This window comes from Capra hircus, chromosome 11 (genome assembly GCF_001704415.2).
Source record: "Capra hircus breed San Clemente chromosome 11, ASM170441v1, whole genome shotgun sequence".
In the NCBI taxonomy this organism is placed as follows: domain Eukaryota; kingdom Metazoa; phylum Chordata; class Mammalia; order Artiodactyla; family Bovidae; genus Capra; species Capra hircus.
In genome coordinates this window covers 71,604,570-71,627,295 of record NC_030818.1, presented here as the reverse complement: position 1 = coordinate 71,627,295, position 22,726 = coordinate 71,604,570, and the positions used below count along the sequence as shown (strand labels likewise).

At 40.6% G+C, this 22,726-nt stretch overlaps 1 protein-coding gene across 4 annotated transcripts in view; it reads right to left on the bottom strand.

Moving 5' to 3' along the window:
• Positions 1–22,726, bottom strand: part of RBKS (ribokinase) — a 111,160-nt gene that overhangs the window by 34,114 nt on the left and 54,320 nt on the right. For all 4 annotated transcript variants that reach the window (XM_018055492.1, XM_018055490.1, XM_018055491.1 and 1 more), the window contains exons 6-7: positions 16,206–16,297; positions 10,933–11,121 (exon numbers count right to left, since the gene is read on the bottom strand). In XM_018055492.1, coding sequence (XP_017910981.1) covers positions 10,933–11,121; positions 16,206–16,297 — 281 coding nt within the window. The remainder of the gene's footprint in view (positions 1–10,932; positions 11,122–16,205; positions 16,298–22,726) is intronic.

Here is a 22,726-nt window from a genome sequence, read left to right as displayed (position 1 = left end):
GCTCTCCTCCAGGGGATCTTCTTGACCCAGGGATCAAACTCACATCTCTTATGTCTCCTGCCTTGGCAGACAGTTTCTTTACCCCGAGTGCCATCTAGGAAGCCACTCAGTGAGGCTAAGTGACTCTTACTAGTTACTTTCCCAGTATGAACTGGAACTCTTTTCTTATTTCAGGAGGACCAAGCATTGTATTAAGCACTGGGATGGAATTCCTGACTCTTCCAGCTTACGAGCTGGATGACTCTGGGCAAGTTGTTTACCTTCGGGAATATAACTTTCTCCTCTCTAAAGTGGCCTTAGCCCATCTTGCAGGGTTGTTCTCAACATGTGAGAAAATGCACAAGGAGTGCAGCACAATGCCTGGCCTAGAGTAGTACTCCGCTTTTCATTATTAGTCAAAGGGTCCTCGTGTTCCCAAGACTCTGTAAGAACCAAGGGATTTCAGAGGTTGAAGACGCCTCAGAGATTGCCCACTCCAAACACATCATGTTTGGGTGCACCACGTGAATCCCAAACATAGTGAGTCATTTCCCCAAACTGCCCACCACTTAGTGGTTAAACGAGGATGAGAACCCAGGACTTCACCTGCCCCTAGCTACTGGGACCAGTGATTCCAGTTAACCCATAGGTAATCCTCTTGAGATATTTCATTAAAAAGGTGCTTTACACTGACTCTAAATTTAGGGTTAGTTAGTTTGCTTCAGCTTATTTTTTCCTCACAGAACAGCTGCCCTTTTGAGATTCAATCTCGGTTACCTCTGAAGCATGCTCATTTGCTTTCTTGTGCCAGTTGCCTTGGGTCAGTTCAGTTCAGTTCAGTCTCTCAGTCGTGTCCGACTCTTTGCAACCCCATGAACTGCAGCACGTCAGGCCTCCCTGTCCATCACCACTTCCTGGAGTTCACCCAAACTCATGTCCATTGAGTTGGTGATGCCGTCCAACTATCTCATCCTCTGTTGTCCCCTTCTCCTGCCTTCAATCTTTCCCAACATCTGAGTCTTTTCAAATGAGTCAGCTCTTTGCATCAGGTGGCCAAAATATTGGAGTTTCAGCTTCAACATCAGTCCTTCCAATGAACACCCAGGACTGATTTCCTTTAGGGTGGACTGGTTGGATCTCCCTGCAGTCCAAGGGACTCTCAAGAGTCTTCTGCAACACCACAGTTCAAAGGCATCAATTCTTCTGCGCTCAGCTTTCTTTATAGTCCAGCTCTCACATCCATATATGACTATTGGAAAAAACATAGTCTTGACTAGACAGACCGACCTTTGTTGACAAAGTAATGTCTCTGCTTTTGAATATGCTGTCTAGGTTGGTCATAACTTTCCTTCCAAGGAGTAAGTGTCTTTTAATTTCATGGCTGCAGTCACCATCTGCAGTGATTTTGGAGCCCCAAAAGTCAGCCACTGTTTCCACTGTTTCCCCATCTATTTGCCATGAAGTGATGGGACTGAATGCCATGATCTTAGTTTTCTGAATGTTGAGCTTTAAGCAACTTTTTCACTCTCCTCTTTCACTTTCATCAAGAGGCTCTTTAGCTCTTCTTCACTTTCTGCCATAAGGGTGGTGTCATCTGCATATCTGAGGTTATTGATATTTCTCCCAGCAACCTTGATTCCAGCTTGTGCTTCCTCCAGCCCAGCGTTTCTCATGATGTACTCTGCATATAAGTTAAAAAAGCAGGGTGACAATATACAGCCTTGATGTACTCCTTTTCCTATTTGGAACTAGTCTGTTGTTCCATGTCTAGTTCTAACTGTTGCTTCCTGACCTGCATACAGGTTTCTCAAGAGGCAGGTCAGGTGGTCTGGTATTCCCATCTCTTGAAGAATTTTCCACAGTTTATTGTGATCCACACAATCAATGGGTCACCATAACATAAAACCACAGTCCAGGTGGCTTGAACAACAGAAGAGTATTCCCCACAGTTCTGGAGGCAAGAAGTCCAAGATCAAGGTGCCAGGAGATAAGCATCATTCTGAGGCCTCTTTTCCTGACTGGCAGGAGGCTGCCACCTTGCTGTGTGCTCACATGCCCGCTGTGAGTGCACACACAAGAGAGTGAGCTCTCTGGTGTCTCTTCTTATAAGGGCACTAATCCTACTGGGATCAGGGCTCCACCCTTATAATCTCATTTAATCTTAATTGCCTCTGTATAGGCTCTGTCTCTAAATAAAGTCACTTTGGGGGCAAGGGCTTCAACATATAAATTTTGGAGGAAGCACTGTTCACTCCAAAGGCTTGTATTACATATGGTCCTCCATCCCTCATGAACCCTTCCATTTAGGTTGGTTTCTTTCTTTCTTTCTTTTTTTTGCCATACCATGGCGGCATGTGGGATCTTAGTTCCCCTACGAGGGTTTGAACCCATGCCCCTTACACTGGAAGCATGGAGTCTTAACCACTGGACCACCAGGAAAGTCCCTCAGGTCCATTTCAAACAGAAGGTACATGAACAGTGAAGTCCATGAACTAGTAAGTACCTCAACCTGAGGCATCTCCTATGGCCTGGCCCCTTTTACAGCTCCTCCAGGTCATCCATTAGCCAAAGACCAAGAGATGTGGTAAAGCCAAAGTCTGGATCATTCATTCTGATATCAGTTGTGAGAATGAGGGTTAAAGAGTTAAACTGAGATATATAAGCAGACTCATTCAGAAAGAAAACCTGAACATGAGTGAAGTTTCTCTGAAGATCTGCTGTGCATTTGAGTGACAGACACAGTGCAGCTCTGACATTTATTCTGATATTTCCAAAGGAAACTGTATAAAATAACATGTTTTTGAGGGAAATTGTTTCTTTAGAAAGATTAAGGAAAAAACTGTCAAAAGTGTGTAGTGAAATATCCAGATTTATGGAGGCTCAAGTACGATGGATCTGAAGGACATGCAAATCTACATGTCCATATATAATCAGGACTATCCATTCAGAGGTCATCCTAAATCAAAGGGCTACTCAACCTACACATAGAGACTTGGGAATGCATGAGAGGTTCCTTATGAGACTGGGAGTGAACTGTGGTCCCTTTGTGAGAACAATGCCCAGTTTGCCCTTTGAGAAATATTACCTATCTTACTTGCTAGATGTGGCTCCAAAAATTTTTTTGCTATGTCTGAAAGTCATATTTATTCCAAATTTCAAGGTAATACATTAAAAATACAGGTTTATGGAAAAATTGCAAACAAGTAAGAAGAATGTGGAGTAGAACATAGAAGCCCTCCTTTATAACACTTTCCTATCCTCCAGTTTATTCCCTTTCCCATGAGTAATGGAAAACAGTTTGGTGTTTTATCTTTTTCATTTTTATATTTCTTTTAAATTATACTTATGGATAGCTACAGCTATTTTTAAATTAATGGCACCATACTGTATCATTTGACCTTCATCAGGTTTACTGATGATTATGTAAACCTGTCTAGTCAATTTTTTTATTATAACAAAGCTAAAATAAACATTCTAGGACAAATATTTATATATGTGATCAATCCTGTAGGACAGATCCTTAGAAGGAAATATACTGGGTTAAAGGCAAAATATGTTTTAAAAATTGCTATTGTCAAATTGCCTTCCAAAAACATTCTGTGAATTTATACTCCCACCAGAATTACATGAGAGCATATGCTTTCCAATTTATTTGGACTTTGACATTAGCAGTTTTTTATTTTTTGTGACCTAATGGGCAGTGAAGGGAATCTCACTGTTATTTTGATTTGCATATTCCTGATTTCTTGTAGGGTTGAACAGTGTCTAATTTCTTTTTCTTTTGTATTTCTTCTTCAGTGAATTGCCTATTTACATTATTCTCAAGAAATGTTTGATTTTTTTGAGTTGTAGAGCCTTCCCATAATAACACATTCACATTTGCTGTTAACAGATATTAAAAATTGTGCATAGAAAAATCTGGATGGATTTATACTAAAATGTTAACAGTGGTTATATCTAAGTGGTAGGATCATGAATATCAGACTTTTTTATACCTTTCTATGTTGTTTGTTCTTTTCTCCTCTTGAACACTAAGCATGTATTAATTTCAGAAAGTGGAAAAAAAATAGTGTGATTAGGGGAGTAAAGGTGATAAAGACTCTCAAGGCAATTCTAAAAGAGCATTTCCTGACGACCCTGTATGCAAGACAGGAAAAAAGACATAGATGTGTATAACGGACTTTTGGACTCAGAGGGAGAGGGAGAGGGTGGGATGATTTGGGAGAATGGCATTCTAACATGTATACTATCATGTAAGAATTGAATCACCAGTCTATGTCTGACTCAGGATACAGCATGCTTGGGGCTGGTGCATGGGAATGACCCAGAGAGATGTTATGGGGAGGGAGGTGGGAGGGGGGTTCATGTTTGGGAACGCATATAAGAATTAAAGATTTTAAAATTAAAAAAATAAAAAACTAAAAAAAAAAAAAAAAAAGAGCATTTCCCAAGGTACTCAGAGTATTGGCAGTATCAATGTAGATGTAATTCTCCTAAGGTCAAACTTTGAAAGAAACAATAGTCACCTTTTAAATAATCAATTGATAAAGTTAGCCTTATTATTTTATAGTTACCTCTTTAGCACCCACGATCCTGTCGTTCAGGATGTCATTCATTCATTACCTACTGTATTTTATAGCCCAGTCCTTTCTGAAGTATTGGCAATCAACAGTGAGGGGCACGAAAACATTTTGGCTATAACAGAAGTTTCTGGATAGAAATCTGCAAAGTCTCTATTGAAGGACAAAATGGCTACTAAGCTTCAAAGACCCCTCAGAAACTCTACCAATTATTAACAAGTGCAAAGAATGTACATGTTGATCAGAGATAAGGAGGTGGGAGAAATAAAGGTTTGCTGGGAAACACAGTTTAAGGAGCATCATGAAAACTGCCACTGGCAGGGCCACATGAGACCTGGTGAGTCCCCAGTCCTCTCAGCAAGACTGTGGCTCAGGAGGAAACAGTACCTAAATCTGCTGGACTGAGAAACATCTCTTGAGGGCACCTAATTATATCTGACAAATGGCTAGGTGGCTGGGGATGGGAAGCGGGTGGAGGTTGGGGGCAAGGTCACACCAAGATGGAAATGATGATCTTTCCATTGTTGGATTTTCAAAGACTGAACTACCATTCTGGATGATATCTCAGAAGTGGGTCAATGGGAACCTATGCTTGGGAGCTGAATAAGCCTGTGCTTGGATGGCTGAAGGCCAGACGCCAGAATGAGGGCAATGTACCAAGGAGGTTACCTTAGAAAGCTGTGGGTAGCCCCCCAGCCTCAGCAGTCTCCCCACCCTCATGAGCTGGCTTCCAGATCAACTTTAACAGAAACAATTCCACTTCCTACTGGTACAGTCTCCAGTTTGGAGCTGATTCTCCAGCCCTGTATTGTCCCTTGGGGATATCCTAGCTGGGCTGATGCTGTCTAATGCCTCATCAACAACTGTGAATACTACAGGACTCAAATGGATCGAAAGAAAGAGGAATAAAAAACAGGGAAGATGAATCCCTCATCTCACTGGCTTCTGATTCCTCTCAGCTTACTTATATACCCTGAATTATGATGATTTATTACAAAGTGAGTGATTATTGAGAGGACAGATTTAGCCTATGGGCTGAATTCTTAAAATTTAGAGTGTCAATGTAGCTTCTAGGACTTAACCATTTACACATGGAAACTTGTAAATCAGGAATTTTACAGAGTCGACAGACCAAGGATAATTAATGTTACAATATGTTATTTCACACGGTCACAATAATCCTACAGTATCACCATGCTTATATGTGTGTAACTCTGACAGTGGAATGTTCAGTGCAGTCATGAACACAAGAAAGCAAGCTCCTGACCTTCAGGTTGGAAGGACCTGAGCAAGGACATGAGTGCCAGAGATGGGAAAAGAGACACATCTGTCTCGTCTTCCAAACTGAGCTGAGGACATCTGCAGCTATTGCCACCCTCTCACTCTAGTACAACGGCAAAAACAGATTAAAAATAGAAGTGGTACATCCAACTATTAACACCGAGGCAAAACCGAACATAGCAGCCTGCAGAGGCCTGGTGTAGAGGGGGCAATGGCTCCTTCTAGGGCTGGCTGGCTCCAGTGGACAACGTGCCTACTAACTAAAGAGGTTTCAATCATCCGTGCCATTCCTGATGTACTGAATTCCCCCCAAGCTTTACTGAGATATGACTGGAAAATAAAAAAGTTGGCTCTATTTAGGTTGCACGGCAGGATTTTTTGCTAAGGTGTCATGGATGAGGAGGAGGAGAAAACGGAGGTTACAAACTGCCTGAGAGCCAGTAATACCCTCCTGACAAGAAAGTGAAGAAGCCCATTTGTTCAGAAGAAAATGCCTCCCTGGGAGTTCCTCACCTCACCAGGTGAATTAGCTCATCTTTACTAGGCTTATGAAGAAGCTGAACAGTTGTGTGCAGAACAAGCAAGAGTTTTAATAATCAGAGTGCTGGATGAGAGGAAAAAGACAGTACAAAAGCTTGAGGGAGATTCTACGCCCAGAAAATAACTACCCTTGATTCCTGTGGCACCTCCGTTGCTTGGGGTTGGGGAGGGGGTGTTGAGTGCCCATTCAGTAGATTTAGTAGAGCAATTAAGTGAAAGATTCTTTATCACAAGAGTATCCATTAGTGAAGTAGCTTTTTGTTATTTTTGTCTGTTCTTTGTTTTCTCAATTAAGAGATAAATACATATACCATAAAATTCACCCTTAAAAAGTGCACAATTCAGTGATTTTGAGTATATCCACAGGGTTGTGCTGGGGAAGGCAATGGCAACCCACTCCAGTACTCTTGCCTGGAAAATCCCATGGGCGGAGGAGCCTGGTAGGCTGCAGTCCACGGGGTCGCTAAGAGTCGGACACGACTGAGCAACTTGACTTTCACTTTTCACTTTCATGCATTGGAGAAGGAAGTGGCAACCCACTCCAGTGTTCTTGCCTGGAGAATTCCAGGAATGGGGGAGCCTGGTGGGCTGCCATCTATGGGGTCGCACAGAGTTGGACACGACTGACGCGACTTAGCAGCAGCAGCAGCAGCAGCAGCAACAGGGTTGTGCAACCATCAGCACTATCTAATTCTAGGACATTTTTTATCACCCCAAGAGGAACCCCTATACCCATTAGCAGTCACTCCCCTTTCTCCCCTTTCTCCACCCTCTAGTAACTGTCAATCCACTTTCTGTTTCTATAGATTTACCTACTCTGGATATCTCATATAAAATTGAAATGAATTTATATGAAGGCTACAATATGTAGCCTTTTATGCCTACCTTCTTCCACTTAGTGTAATGTTTCAGATGTTTATCCATGCCATAGCATGTATCAGGATTCCCTTCTTTGGCTGAATAATATTCTATCATATGTGTCTACCACAATTTGTTTATCCATTTATATCAGTTGATGAAATTTGGTTTGTTTCCAATTTTGGTCTTTTATGAACACTGCTGTGTGAACACTTGTAGATAAGGTTCTGTGTAATATAAATTTTTATCTCTTTTGGCTATATACCTGGAAGGAGAATTGCTGAGTCTGTTGTAATTCTAAATTTAACTTTTTGAAGCACTTCCATAGCGTTTTCCAAAGTGGCTACATCATCTTGCATTCCTGCAGGCAATGTTTGAGGCTTCTGATTTCTCACATCTTAGTTCAGAGTTGCTATTATCTGTTTTTGATTATGGCCATCCTAGTGAGTGTAAAATGGTACCTCATTGTGTTTTGCCATTAAAAAAAAAGAAAAAATCCAAGCCATCCATATACATAGTGGATGTACACTAAAAGACAAAGCTTACAGTGTAAATGCCCCATTCCTCTCCATTCCCATTTCTGTAAAGGAAATACTTTCAATTCTTGTATTGCTTTCCTCTGTTTTTATCTTCTATTTCTTGGAGTGTTTATACTGTGTGGTTTTTTTAAAAATCAGTTTTAGATATTATCTGTTGAATTCTAGCTAAGGAAGATGAGCATTTAGTTCTCTTATCTTCCCTGATGTGCACACAAATACACACTCACTTTATCTTTCCATTTTCACAATATGATTATAATCTCCATGTCTGGTTAATTAATTATTGTTTCACCCTCAAATTCTGCAAGAGAGCCAAAAATCTCTGGGCATATTCAAACACACTGGATAGCTGGATATTCCACCATTTCTTTCTTTTTCCTTGTTTCTTTTTTGTTTCTGGAAGACATTCCTTCTGGAATGGAAGAGCCCACTAAGCTCCTGCTCTAATCTGGACTCACTGAGGATGGTGTTTCCTCAGAGCTATTGTCCTGGACCTTTCCTTCAGTGTCACTGACTTCTCTCTCTCTCTTTTTAATTAGTTTATTTTTTAACTGAAGGATAATTGCTTTACAGAATTTTGTTGTTTTCTGTCAAACCTCGACATGAATCAGCCATAGGTATATCCCCTCCCTTTTGAACCTCCCTTCCACCTCCCTCCCCATCCCACCCCTCTAGGTTGATACAGAGCCCCTGTTTGGGTTTCCTGAGCCATACAGCAAATTCCTGTTGGCTCTCTATTTTACATATGGTAATGTAAGTTTCCATGTTACTCTCTCCATACATCTCACCCTCTCCTCCCCTCTCCCCATGTCCATAAGTCTGTTCTCTGTCTGTTTCTCCAATGATGCCCTGCAAATAAATTCTTCAGTACCAAGTTGCATCACCTGTTTCCTGAACCCTATATCTTCCTCGGTCTTAGTTTTATCCCAGTTTACAACAGCATATCTTTCAGTATCTTTATTCCTCTGTCCCTCCATTATTGTCTTCCTTTGTGTTTAATAGATATTTTCCAGTGTACCATTTAACTGTCTTGATTTTTTCTTTTTTGTTCTTAGCAATTGTAGTTAGTTGGTGATTCCAATGAACACCTTAACTTAACCTAGTTTAGATTAATATTAACTTAATTTCAAGAGCATACAAAGTTGTTTACAGACGCTTTCATGTTACCACGATAGTGCTGAGTGGTTGTAACACAGCATGTATGCATATGGCATATAAAGCCTAAAACTCTACCACCTGGCCTTTCACAGAAAAAACTTGTCAATCCTGATCCAGCACCCTGATCTTCCTGATCTCATCTTCTCTTTCTTGCCTCCAAGTATTAAGTAATCTCTTTTCTCTAAACTATCACTGTCTCTCACCTTTCCTGAACCTTAAAAATTATCTGCAGGAGCTCAGAAACCAAATGAAAGGGCACAAGACAGTATCAATGAAGTGTGAAAACCTTGGTGCACACGGCTATATGTGTGCACTTTGATGCTCAAAGTTATAATCCATCCTGATCTGTGAAAGCCAATCCTTCAACATGAAATTACTGAGCATTATTACTATGGATTCCAATTTGAACATTTCCAAGGCTAGTTTCTCCAATCAGTCCTATACCCAAGCAGTGCATTTCCACATGAATGTTCTGTGGTGGGCACAGGTGGCTTTCCCTGATCAGTATCCACTTCCCATCCTCTGAAAAGAGCTCTTTGATTTTCATGTGACATTGGGGATGGGATCATGATGTGAGACACAGTGCGGGAAGGGGGCTGCTAGGGTCTACCACCCAGAAGATGCCGGTCTGAGCTCAAAGCCCACCACAAGGCAAGCAGAGCTGACAGGGCAAGGGTGAACAAGTGAGTCCTGAGGACATGGTTTAGTCTCTGCATTCTGCCTCTTTGAATGTTCTACTTATGTGCACCAGATACATCCCTTGTTCTGAGTTAAGTCACTTAGGTTGTGCTTCTGGAGTTGTGACTGACACAGGTGCTGAAAGCAGAGGCAGCCACTTCTCGGCAGCCAGAGGTCCGACAGCTTTGCAAGGACCCTTCGTTTTATTTTCAGCAAAAGAGAACAAACTCTTCTGCTCTAGTTCAGGACCTGGAATAGTTTTAGTCTAATAGAGGACTTCCCTGTTGGCTCAGACGGTAAAGCGTCTGTCTATAACGTGGGAGACCTGGGTTCAATCCCTGGGTCGGGAAGATCCCCTGAAGAAGGAAATGGCAACCCACTCCAGTATTCTTGCCTGGAAAATTCCATGGAAGGAGGAGCCTGATAGGCTACAGTCCATGGGATTGCTAAGAGTCAGACACGACTGAGCAACTTCACTTACTCAATGGAAGACTGAGTTCAGAACTAATACGGAGTCTCTCAAATGCAAGTTACTGTCTTTCTTGACAAAGCAGAAAAACTAGTGGTTTCAGAAATAAGTAAATATGATGAGAATAATACTGCTAAGTATAGTTTATCAAATTCCTGATAAAGCACATTTTAAAAAGCATTCAGGATATAATTTTATGTACTCCTTGCACTTATGTATTTCAATGCATATTTGTATTTAAAACGTTATCAAATGCCCGTAAGCTTCTTTTTGGATAAATGACCCACATTTTAAAGTCTTTCCTAAGCAACAAAATAAATAAACATACTGTATAAATATAATAAAACATACAATATATAATAAATTAAATATATTACCTATTATATATATATAATACAATAGTAACTAGTGCTCCTTGCTACTTCATTCTAGGCAAGAGGCTTGTAAGATCCGGCAGTGTGCTTATTGCTTAAAAATCTGGCCCCATGAGGGCAGAGACTTTGTCTTGTACATCACTATATATATATGCACCTAATACATGACTGGCATATAGCAGGTATTCAATCAAGGCTTATTCAATGAATGAACACATAAAGGTAATATGGGTATAATTTTACTGATATTCATTTTATGGAGGGAACTGATTCAGAGAGGCTAAGGGACTTGTATAAAGTCCCACAGGGGGCTAGAGGGGGTAAGATACAGTTCTCCAACCTGATTGATGTTTTTCTCTTCCAACATATTACCTCTTAGGGCCTCTACCGCATGATCCAAAAATTCAGGTGCAGTATCTTAGTTACTAAATGATGATTTTCAAAGGCCAAAAGGATTCTGAAATTCAAAAACCTACCGTAGTATCCACAGCCTTGACTTTCTCTGTGGGAATGTGCTTTGGGACAGGTTCTGTCTGTGATAGCATCACACATCCTTCAGCACCTAAGGTGATGATTACGACCTGGCAGCCCCTTTCCAGGAGCACCAATGCAGCCTTCCCAGCATCTGTGGGGCTGCCGACCTCAAGGCCAGTCAGAATCTCAGCCTGAAATACACAAAAGAGAAAAGCAACAGTGTTGAGAATAAGTGACTGGGTCCACTTCTAGATTAGATCTGTTCCTCTAGGAGATGTCTCCCTTCTTTTTCATAACAGCCAAGGCCATGGCAAACACTGGTGGACACTGGCTCAGGAAAATAAATGAAATAATAACAGTGACAACAAAAAAGCTACAAAAGATGTTCCTGGGACAACTGGGAAAATTTGAATGTGGCCTGAATATTAGATGATAGTATAGAATCACTGATAATTTTCCTAGGTGTGATGATAGTATTGCGGTTCCTCTTAGGAGATGCAAGCTGAAGTGTTCAGGGTTGAGGGATCATGTCTGCAGCTTACTCTCAAATAATTCAACCAAAACAAAAATAAATACACACAGGGGCAAAAGAGTAACAACTGATTAGGTGGAGAGGATATGAGTATTCATTGCCCATTCAGCTTTTCCTTATTTATGATGATTTTCATAACAAAGAGTTAGGGGAAAGCAAAGAGAATTTCACAAAAGAAAGAAGGGAAGGGGGAAGGGAGGAAAAGAAGGAAGCAAGGGGCCACTGCCAGTGATTTTTGACGTAAATCATACCCATAACTTTCACACCTAAATCCTTTTAGTCCTCTCTTGGGCCATAACGCCTTTTTCATATTACTAGTCTCCAAACCATTCATGTCTTCTGTTTGTTTTGCTTGAGAAGATGGAAGCAGAGTAGGAGAGGCTATGAAATATAGCAGAAAAAGCAATGCGCTGCTGACATTCAGAGACCTCCACCTCTCACTCACTGTGGAAACTTCTCCAGGTTACATAAAATCTGTAAAATGTGGGGCTTGGACAGGATCAGTAGTTTCTCCCATAATATAAACAAGTCTCTAGCTGAAGCAGGGGTGAAGGGCTGCAGTCCTGCTTCCTTGCCCACTAGGTACCCAGCCAGCATCTCCAGGGAACCTTTATGGTTTTGAGATAAGCAGCTGAAAATACACTGGACTAGATGAATCATGTGATGCTTTTTGACTGAAAAAGTTTATAGCCAGATTCTGTCTTTTCTGTGTTACAGTTTAATCATATACTATATTTACTTAAGAGTGGGTCTGTCCCTTTCTGTGCTTGCTCCAAACGTGCCCAGATTAACCCTTCTTGTTGCCTATAAATCATCTCAGTGTCTGCTCATTCTTAGTGTCAATTTCCCCAAGAGCACAGGTTTCACTAACCTCACCATGTATCCCCCGACCTGATCTTTTCCATAGACCCTTTCAGTCTGAGTGGGTTATACTGTGAGGCCACTTTCTATTTTCTTTTTATATAAAAGAAGGTTTGCATTGATCTTCATTACTGGGATCACTTATGTACATTGAGCTGGATGGTTCATTTTCAGAAACATTGATTTCTTGTGGTTTTTAAAAAACCTTTTAAACAGCTATTCTCTAATGAAAAAATCTTGAACATGAAAAATAATGCATAAATCCTCATGTACTTACCACCCACCTTTAATAAATTTTACTTTATTTTATTAAATTGTACTTTATTTTCTTCTAATATTTTTCTTTAAAAAAGTTAAATGATATCTTCCACATATATTATTTAGCAATGTAGCTTTCCTCTTAACATTTAAAAATTTGTGTTGATATATATAGCTTAAAAAAAAACCTGCTCTGTATTCCATACTGCAAATATGCTACAGTTTAAACAAAATCTGTTCTCCTTTTCATGGACACTTTCATTTTTTTCCATTTTCCCCCTTTATAAGCAATATTCTTGATATTTATATGTAATGTTTTTTCCTCTAGCTGTTTAAAAATATTTTAATCTTTATTAAACTCCTTGATTTTATACAGTTCCAGTAAAATGTACATCAGTAGAAAGTTATATTTATTTACTTTATATGGTGCTTTTAATATACTTTTGATGTTTTGAGGGCTCATGTCTTTTCTCAATTCTAGAAAACACCCTGCAGTTTTTCCTCTACTAGAGTTTCTCTTCAGTTCCATTCTCGTCTTCCTTCAGTGCAGTTTGACACATGTTGAAGCCTCTCAAGCTGTCCTTCATTTCTCTAATTTCCTCTTTAATAGTTAACTATTTTTCTTTCTGTACTGTTTTCCAGGAGAATTGAGTTTTCTTCCTCCAGGTGAACTGATCAAGACTCTCTTTCAGTTTGCAAATTCTTCATCCCAGTTTAATGTTTATCTTTCTATGAGTGCTTTAAAAATTTTTTCATTGACTGGTTTTTCATTTTCAAGACTTCTGATTGGTTGGTTTTCATATTCACATACCATCACTTCAATTCTGTTTTTCTTTCACAATTTCTTCTTTTTTAAAAAAAATTTAATTGGAGGATAATTGCTTTACAGTGTTGTGCTGGTTTCTGCCAACACCAGTGTGAATCAGCCAGCCGCAAGTATACATTATGTTCCCTCTCTCTTGAACCGCCCCTCCATCCCACTCCATCTCACCTTTCTAGGCTGTCATAGGGTGCCAGGTTGAGCTCCCTGTGTTCTCCTTTTTTAATGAATGAGAATCTTGATCATGCTTATTTTAAAGTCTTTTTTGCACTGTTTTATTATTTGGATTTCATCTTGGGCAAATTCCTCTTCAGACTGTTGATTCTGCTGGATCTCTCGCAGCAGTACGTTTCTCCATCCGCAGGCTCACTGCTCGCAGTGAGGTGGAGCGTCTGCAGCTCTCACTCCCACCTGCCTTTCTAGTGGTTTAATGGCTGCATCCACTAGGTCCCCAAGGGTCTCTAAACCAGAGCGAGATGTTACATCGACAACAGGGAGTTCCTCTGCTGGGGTTCTTGGCGATACTGTACTGCCCGTCCAATCTGTACGTCATCAGTTGGCTTGGTTTTCTTTCTGATCTGAGGCAGTCTCTCTGTTCTCCTATCTCCACATGTTGGGAGCCTTCGATGTGTTCTCGGCATAGCAGCTTCCACCACTCTTTTTCCTTAGCAGGGAAGCCTTAGCCCAGCACTTTTGGTTTCCAGCCATGGGCACTGCGCCATGGTCCCATGAGTAGTACCCTTTCAGTGCCCATTACCCATCCAGCCACCAATGCCAGCTTCTGGGGTTGGAGTACAGCATACCCAGGGCTAAATGCTCTGTGATTCTGTTCCATTTCTGATCTGTAGCGTTATTTATCTTGTTTTTGAGCTTGTCAGTATGTTTTTGTTGTCTCTTTTTATATTTATGTATCAGTGGTTTGTGTGTGGTGCACAAGGTGTATCTTAGAGCATGAATTTACATGATTATCATGATTAGAAGTCATCCATGAGAATGTTAAGTTAAAAAATTTTTTTTATTCCATGAGTTTTTGAGGTTAGTTTCCTTAAAGACCGGAGTTCAATTCATTTGTTCATTCATTCCATAAGGATTTACTAGGTGCCAACTATGTTCCAAATATAATATAAAAGGTGATAATTTCCAAAGATAACTATCAATATATTATCACATTGTATATGCTCTTTTCACACTGTGACCATGAAAATCTTCTGTTGAGAGGGTACCAGGGTGTACTTTCCTATGTATCATTAGAATGGGCTAGAAGAGACTTACAAAAGTCACACAAAAGCTACCATGTCTTCTGCCGGGCTCTTGTGCTCTCTCCTTCACCCTTCCTTAGGAGATTGGATCTAGTGGGAACCTAACTTCCATCTTGTGAGGAAGCCCAGGCCACAAGGAGAAGTGCTCTGGCCAGCAGCCAGCATGTGGGTGAAAGAAGCTTTAGATGATTCCAGCCCTCAGTCTTTGAGTCTTCTAGCTGAGACCCTCAGATATTGCAGAGGAGAAACGAACCATGCTGTGTCCTGTCTCAATTCCTGATGCACAGAAACCACGATGGACATAAATAGTTACTGTTGTTGTAAGCCACTGGATTTGAGGGTAATCGATTATGCAGCAATGATGGCCATTGGATACAACAGTGAATAAGAGATGTCCATGCCCTTCCAGGAGAAGATGGAGGTATTGAATAAGGAATCCGAGCTGTGACGAGTGTTTGAAGAATAAACAGTGATGCTCTGTAAGTGTCTAACAGGGAAATCTCAACCAGTTTGGCAGTTGAGGTTAGTCTAACATCTTATTGTGAAATGGCCACTATCTCCCACAGTTTCTTTTTCCCAGCACAATGCTTGGCTGTGATGGTTGCTCAAAAATATTGCATAACCTATTTGTGGCTTCTTAAAATTATTCTCCTTGTGGCAGTCTTCTTTCTTATTTCCTTTATGTTCTTGAGAGATGAACTTAACCAAAAGGCAGATCAGGAAATCCTAAAAACCTCCATTCGGCCTTTGTACCAAGTGGAAAACTACTATTACAGTTTATTAATTATAAACTGTCTTTCTCTGTATGTTGCATTGTATAATAGGTCTTGCCTCACCATGGTGGGGGTGAGTGCTGGTCTAAAACTGTCTGGTCGATACAAGGGAAAACATGGAAATTTTTTCCCTAAAATACTTCAGAATGAGTGGCATGATATGAATCTATATAGACATTTTATGCAGATATATACATTATGACCCTCAGATGGACTGAGAGGGTGGTTCCCCAACGGAGTGACCACCAAGGTCTTCCCATGGCAGCAATGGAGAACCTGTGTCTGTCTACCAATGCAGTCACAGGGTCTTCACAACAGAATGAAGCAGATGCTACAGGGTTATATGTTAATTATTAATAGCTCTGCTTGATAAAATATAGGACTCTCAGTTAAACTTGAATTTCAGATAAACAACAAATAATTTTATAGTATGTTTAGTATATTATTTCTTGTTTGTCTGAAATTCAAGTTTAACTGGGTGTCATATTTTTGTTTGCTCTCTCTGGCAGTTCCGATGGTAATTAGTCCACAGACTATGGAATGATTAAATAAGAAAACAGAACATGGGTATGACTCAGGGAATCCTTTTTCTTCTAGGACTCACTACTTTCCTTTTTTCTACATCCCAGTCAACCAAAAAAATCTGTTTTCATTATGCCCAAGAATTCACATGCAATACAGTTCATGTGGTTAGTCTTGGATTCTTTGCTTTATCCACATACATGAAAGGCTTTTGGTCTCTCAAGGAAGGAGCACAACCTTCCTTCCTTACCTCACTTTCATTGCAGCAGAACACATCCGAGAGAGTGTAGAACTCGGGGTCCAGGTCAGCAATGGCAGGTGCCGGATTGAACAATGTTTTCACTACAAAGAAGTGAAAAGGGAGTTCCGTGGTTATCATTTTTAACATGGTGCGTTTGTGAACATTCAGTAAGGGAAACCCCCAAGTACAACCATTTTCCCCAGCAGATTGAAAAATCGACTTATAGATGTTATAGATGTAGAAAAGTTTGGACTCTCAATCTCCGTGACAGCCTAGTATCAATTCCTTCTTATGTCCATTTGGTTTGCTTTTTACTTTACAACATTTCAGCCCCAAGGGCAAGCATCAGTATTTACAACTAAGGTGGTAACAAAGTTCTGGCAAAGAGCAAGAAGAACATTAAAGAAGAATTTAAATGATGTGGCATGAAAGGACGCGTGCAAATGTGAACATGCAGGCTGGTGAACATTTTTGCAGATTACTTTAAGCACTTAGTCGCAAGGCAAGTTCGTAAATCCATTTTCCAGGAAAAAAATAAAGACATGATAGAAAGGAAACAATGAAGAGCTCAAAAATTTCCTGGTAAGGATAGTAAGTAGGAGGGTCATGTACATACGCATGTTTTGAGCACCTATTTTTTTTTTTAATATCTTACAAATATATTCCACGAACTCAGGCAACCATGCACATTCACACAAAAGCTTACAATCTTGGCTTCTATGGGCAATCTGGGAACATAAAGTAAAGACTGATAAAGGAGGAGAAATTCAATCAGAGGCTGAGAGCTAGCTCTGAATAGGAGACTACAAGGGGAGAATGGATGGGGACAGCAGAAAGAGGAAAAATGAGAATGTCACAGCCATCACAGTGTCAGAAGAAGTACATTTTTCAGAGGAGGAAAGTGAGCCTCAGAGAGATGAGGTCAGCCTGAGGACACACACTGGGAGATGGTTAAGCAGGGTCCTGACCAGGGTCCTCTAGCTTGAAGTCTAGGGTTTAGACATTTCTCAAGCGGTTTCCTCTCTTGAGGCCAGGACTCTGTTCATAGCAACACAAGCCCCCCATGCCAATGCATAGTATTTAACAATAGTCTTTGTTGTGGAACTTTGTAAACATTAAAAAAAAGTATTTAAAAATTACATTCACAGGAAGTTCTCCTTCTGTCAAAACACTTATGTATCCACCAGAATACCTGACTAGGTTGGTCAGTCTTTTTTTAACCTTATTTTTAATTGGAGGATAGTTGCTTTACCACAGTGTTGTGTTGGTTTCTTGGCTGGTGGTCTTTTCCTTACCCAGGTCCACTGATTCATGTGTTTAGTAACTCCAATTTACTATAAACCCGCAGAGTAACATACTCTAGCTGCAGTGCTCAGAGACTCTTCTAGAACAGTGGTTCACAAACTTGGCTGCGTATCAGCCTCGCTGGGAGAGCTTATTAAAATGCCTGATTTCTAGGCTCCACCTTCACTGAATCAGACTCTCTGGGGGTAAGGTCAGTGAGTGTGCATAGTAACAAGTTCTGCAAGTGGCTCTCCCGTGGTTAGTTTGGTGCTGATCCATCCACGTTCCTGGGGAAGATGTGTATCTGCACGTGGCTAGTGAAAGCTGTCCACTCCTTCTGCCTGGGGAAGCGAGCTGGTGTATGGCTGCACCTTCTTTGGTCTTCCTCAACATTTTGGTTTGGTCGGTGGATGTTGACCAGCGGTTTGTAGGCCAACACTATTCCCACATTTTCATTATTTTAGAATCTAGAATGTCCACCCACAGAAATTCTATGGTATATATTTGGCTGCTCATATTTTTACACAGGGCTATTGTGAAGCTTAAATTAGAAAATGGATGTAAAAGCCCTGTGTAAACTGTAAAGTGTTGTACAAAAGTAAAGGATTATTACTGTTATTATATTGTCCTTTAGCCATAGCCCCATACCCCTGCCTGTCCACCCATCTTGTCTGCCTTCTGTTGGAGTTTGGATCCTGGCAAAAATCTCTCTCATTGGTTTACGCACTTCAGCAAGGTCTCAGAGATGTCAATTATGCATAAAGGCCCTCATTGCCCAGCATTCTAAAACATCCATTTAGTTTTTAGGTTTTCAAAACAAATATGTTCCCTATTTTCTGCAGGCATAGAGTTGAAACACCATAGCTCACCCTATCTGATCCTCAATTCTGCACCCAGCAGCTCTAAGCACAGGTTAGAGCAAGCTGTTAGGATGGAACAACGGGACAGAGTAATTTTTCTTATAAAAGTTCCATTTTATTGCAAAAGAGCCTTGATCTAGTAATTCCTTTTCTAAACCTGTCCTATACATACACACCCAGGCCTGCAAAGATGAGGTACAGTAGTGTTCATTCAGCTCTGCTTGTAACAGAAAAAAACAAACAAAAGAAACTAAGTATCTATCAGAGTAGATAAAAAATTATGACAAATACTCCGCACTGCTACTCAAAAAAATGAAGCAGATCTCTGTTTTGTCATAGAAAGACTTCTATAATTTATTTATAAGTAAAAAAAAAAGTATTATAGTAAAGTCTGTGGTAAGATTCCCCTCTTTTTTTAAACAAAAGAAATAAAATATAACTATATGTGTATTTATATTTATACACTTACACAGAAGAGAAAAAAGTCTGAGAGGTTACTCACTAAATTAATAAGTGATTAGTTACAAAAGGCTGAGAATAAATCTGACCACAGGAGATTTAATAAATCTGACCATAGCAGAGTAGCTGCTACATACCATGTAAAGACATAACTCTTAAAATATATATAATATCTCACATCAAGAAACAAGTACACTCTGAGTAAAATGATAATGTCTTGGTTTCATTTCAAAATGATCCAAGGTATAAGTGAAACAAGATTGGCCAAGTGTTGATAATTGTTGAAGCTGAATGATAGTATATATGGGTTTACCATACTATCCTCTATATGTTCACATATATTTGAACTTTTTCACAATAAAAAAAAACAAATTTTAAAGAAACAGTTACATTGAATTTTAAGCAATAATGGCTGGATTGAGAAATTCTGCAATTTAATTTGACTGTAAATACTGTATAAAAACCAGTCAAATCTTATTTGCCTATATCTTACTAAGGGGAAGCATTCGTACCAAAAGAAATTGAATACATAGGGTTAGAGTCCAACTAATAACTAAATTTAGGAGGAAAAAACTGCCATAAAGAAAGGATCCTCTTTGGCTCATGCTACCATAAATAAGCATGGATACTTTACCATGATGAAAAAATGAAGAATCAGTAGATGAAGCTCATCAAAGAAGAATGCAAACTTGTAATAGTCAAGATGGAAAAAAAAATGATGTCATCCTGGAACCATGTGAAACTAGAGAACACAGGATGTGCAATGCCGTGGAGTAACTTGGAGCTGCAGAGGTGACAGACGGCACCCGGCAGTAATTATTATTCATTACTATGTACAATGGACTAAACTCCCGATTGTCTTAGGCTGTTGATGGCTGGCACAGTAATATCAGTGAGGAACTGGTGAGGCCCAGGAAGGCAATTGTACAGGCAAAGACAGGAAAATGAAGCTGACTCTTAATGATGTCAGCATGAAAGGCAGAGGCTGGATAGTTAAGAAGGGCCTACGAGCAAGCTCAGAGAAACAGGAGAAGACATCACCGTAAGTAAAGAAACCATGGGACAATTGGGCTACCCAAAACACTGGCTAGGCAGTCTCTCACTCTAGAGCTTCTTCTCTGTGACTTGGGCAACAAAAACACCCAAAGCTTGGGTGATGTGCTGAACCATGTCATCAAAGTCAAGGTGGTCAGCCAAGAAGCCTGGTTTGCTAAATGGAAAAGGACTAAAGTGGCATTAAAAGATATTTTGTATCCTACCTAGAATTTAATTTCTTGGCGATCTTACAATTTCAATTATTTATAATTGTTCCTGTAATGTTCCATTTGCTTTAAAATGGATATAAAGACCAGAACCAACATGCATAATTTCATCACAAGCAGCTGCAGCACCAGCTCTGCTGTGGGCCTCCCTCACAACACTGTGACTTAGACAGGAGAGGGCTGCGGAGGAATCTCAAGTCATTTTTGACATTGCAGGTGTTGTGTAAAACCAATGCTTTATTTTGGTAAATTCTGAGGCAGTATATACAAAGATGGAGGGGGAACTTTCTTCTCTTATTTTAACACCTGATATATAATCCAGTTGTACAATGTGTTTAGTTCAAACCTCATTGCTTATCAATAAAGAGATAAGGGAGTTGTGAAATAAACCCACGGCAATGGGTTTATTGTCGTCAATGGATGACGACAATGATTTTACCATCTTTCTTGCAGATGGAATAATGCCGATCAGCACCTATGCCAGCCCTGGGCAATGGACAGGACACTCAGTGTTCAACAGATCTTCATTCTCTGCCTGTTCTGCTCTGTGATCAGCCCACTCTCATATTACAACATTAAAGGAATGTGAGGGCTCTCAGTCTGATTCCCATGTTTCACGGAAGAAACAGGCCCAGTGCGAGGAACTGACGTACTTGCACGAGGTCCTCCATTTAGTAAGTGATTTGATTCTGAATTCAAAGCCATACTTCATGACTCCTAAACCAGTGCTACTCTGCTGTACTATACACTTCTCTCAGGTGAGAATGAAGACACATTAAATTCAAACACACACACACCCACACCACTCATAGTATAGAATCTAAGCTATGATAAGTACCAAACGGGGACCAGCTGGATACTAGACAAAGGCACACGTGTGCACGGTTGCTTGTGTATGTGTTTTATGTGGGCGGGAGAAGGCAATCGCACCCCACTCCAGTACTCTTGCCTGGAAAATCCCATGGACGGAGGAGCTTGGTGGGCTGCAGTCCATGGGATTGCTAAGAGTCGGACACGACTGAACGACGTCCCTTTCACTTTTCCACTTTCATGCATTGGAGAAGGAAATGGCAACCCATTCCAGTGTTCTTGCCTGGAGAATCCCAGGGACGGAGGAGCCTGGTGGGCTGCCGTCTATGGGGTTGCACATAGTCAGACACGACTGACGTGACTTAGCAGTAGCAGTAGCAGGGGACACACTGCCGAAAACACTGTAGGGTCTTGTCTCTGTGACTTAAGCAGTAATAACACTGAAAGCTTAGGCTACATGTTGGAGAGTATTATAATTCATTGGTCTCACTTTTCTAGAGATACTCTTCATAAAGGCTCAGTTCCTTGAAATCAATGGGACACGGCAGTTTCGTTATTTAAAGTTTGCCCTAGGACACAGAACTTGGGTCTTGGAGTCTGGAATTGTGGTTTCTACAGTGACTTTGGTTGAGCTAATTACTTAACCTCTCTATCTTCTCTTCAATCTGGGAGAATAATGCATGCCTTACTTTGTCATAAGGCTTTTCTGAGGATCAAATATGTATGAAAGTGCTTTCTAAACTGTAAAGTACATATAGGTGCAGGTATTGCTGCTAAGTCACTGCAGTCGTGTCCGACTCTGTGCGACCTCATAGACGGCAGCCCACCAGGCTCCCCTGTCCCTGGGATTCTCCAGGCAAGAACACTGGAGTGGGTTGCCATTTCCTTCTCCAATGCATGAAAGTGAAAAGTGAAAGTGAAGTCGCTCAGTCGTGTTCGACCCTCAGTGACCCCATGGCCTGCAGCCTACCAGGCTCCTCCATCCATGGGATTTTCCAGGCAGGAAAAATAGTCCCAATATTACAATATAAGAAAGATCATGCAGAATTTCCTGAGGCACGCTGGCTCTCAGGAAAAATGTGAAGTAGACTAGGTGGACTGTGGCCCTCCATCACCTACTCCTGCTCATTCCTGATGCCCCAGGTCCTCCAGCTCCTCAACAGAAAAACTGCCTGGCAGATAACAGAGGAAACACTGCTGGACCCCAACCAAACGACCGCTCGGGTCAGGCTGCCTGCCCATCCAGATAACTCTAGCCTCACCTGTGAAAGGTTAGCTCTTCCCCTGTGGTTGCTGTACCTTTCTCTCCTCCACGAGCTGGGTAGGCAACAGGCTATTAGACTAGGACAGAAGGAAGAGTCATCTCTGAGAAGCGAGGGATAGCAGGAAAAGAAGAGAAGTTACATGAGAACATGCTTTGACCTATACAAGGAAGATAAGAGCTTGAATGAAGTGGCTCATTGTACTCACATCACCTGATTACGATGAGTGCAGTGTGGAGAATGTTCACCATAAGCCTTAGACTTTATCTGTGACACCCTAAGAAAACGTAACCAAATGAGTTTTGGCTCAAAATTCTTCCTGACAGCTTCAAGTCCATTAGAAATACATTAAATGTCAGTGAGAATTTGCCACGGCATGTTGTTTTGTCAAGAGGAAATTTGTTAAATCAGGACATACATTTTAAAATTCTCCACAAAATCATTTCGGTAACTTATTTTCCATTTATTGCTATGTAGAACACTTATACTTTGAGAGAAAGCACTTATAAACACACACACACACACACACACACACACACACTTTTTTCTTTTTTTCCTTTTTGTCTTGATGAGAAAGTTTGATCTGGAAAAGT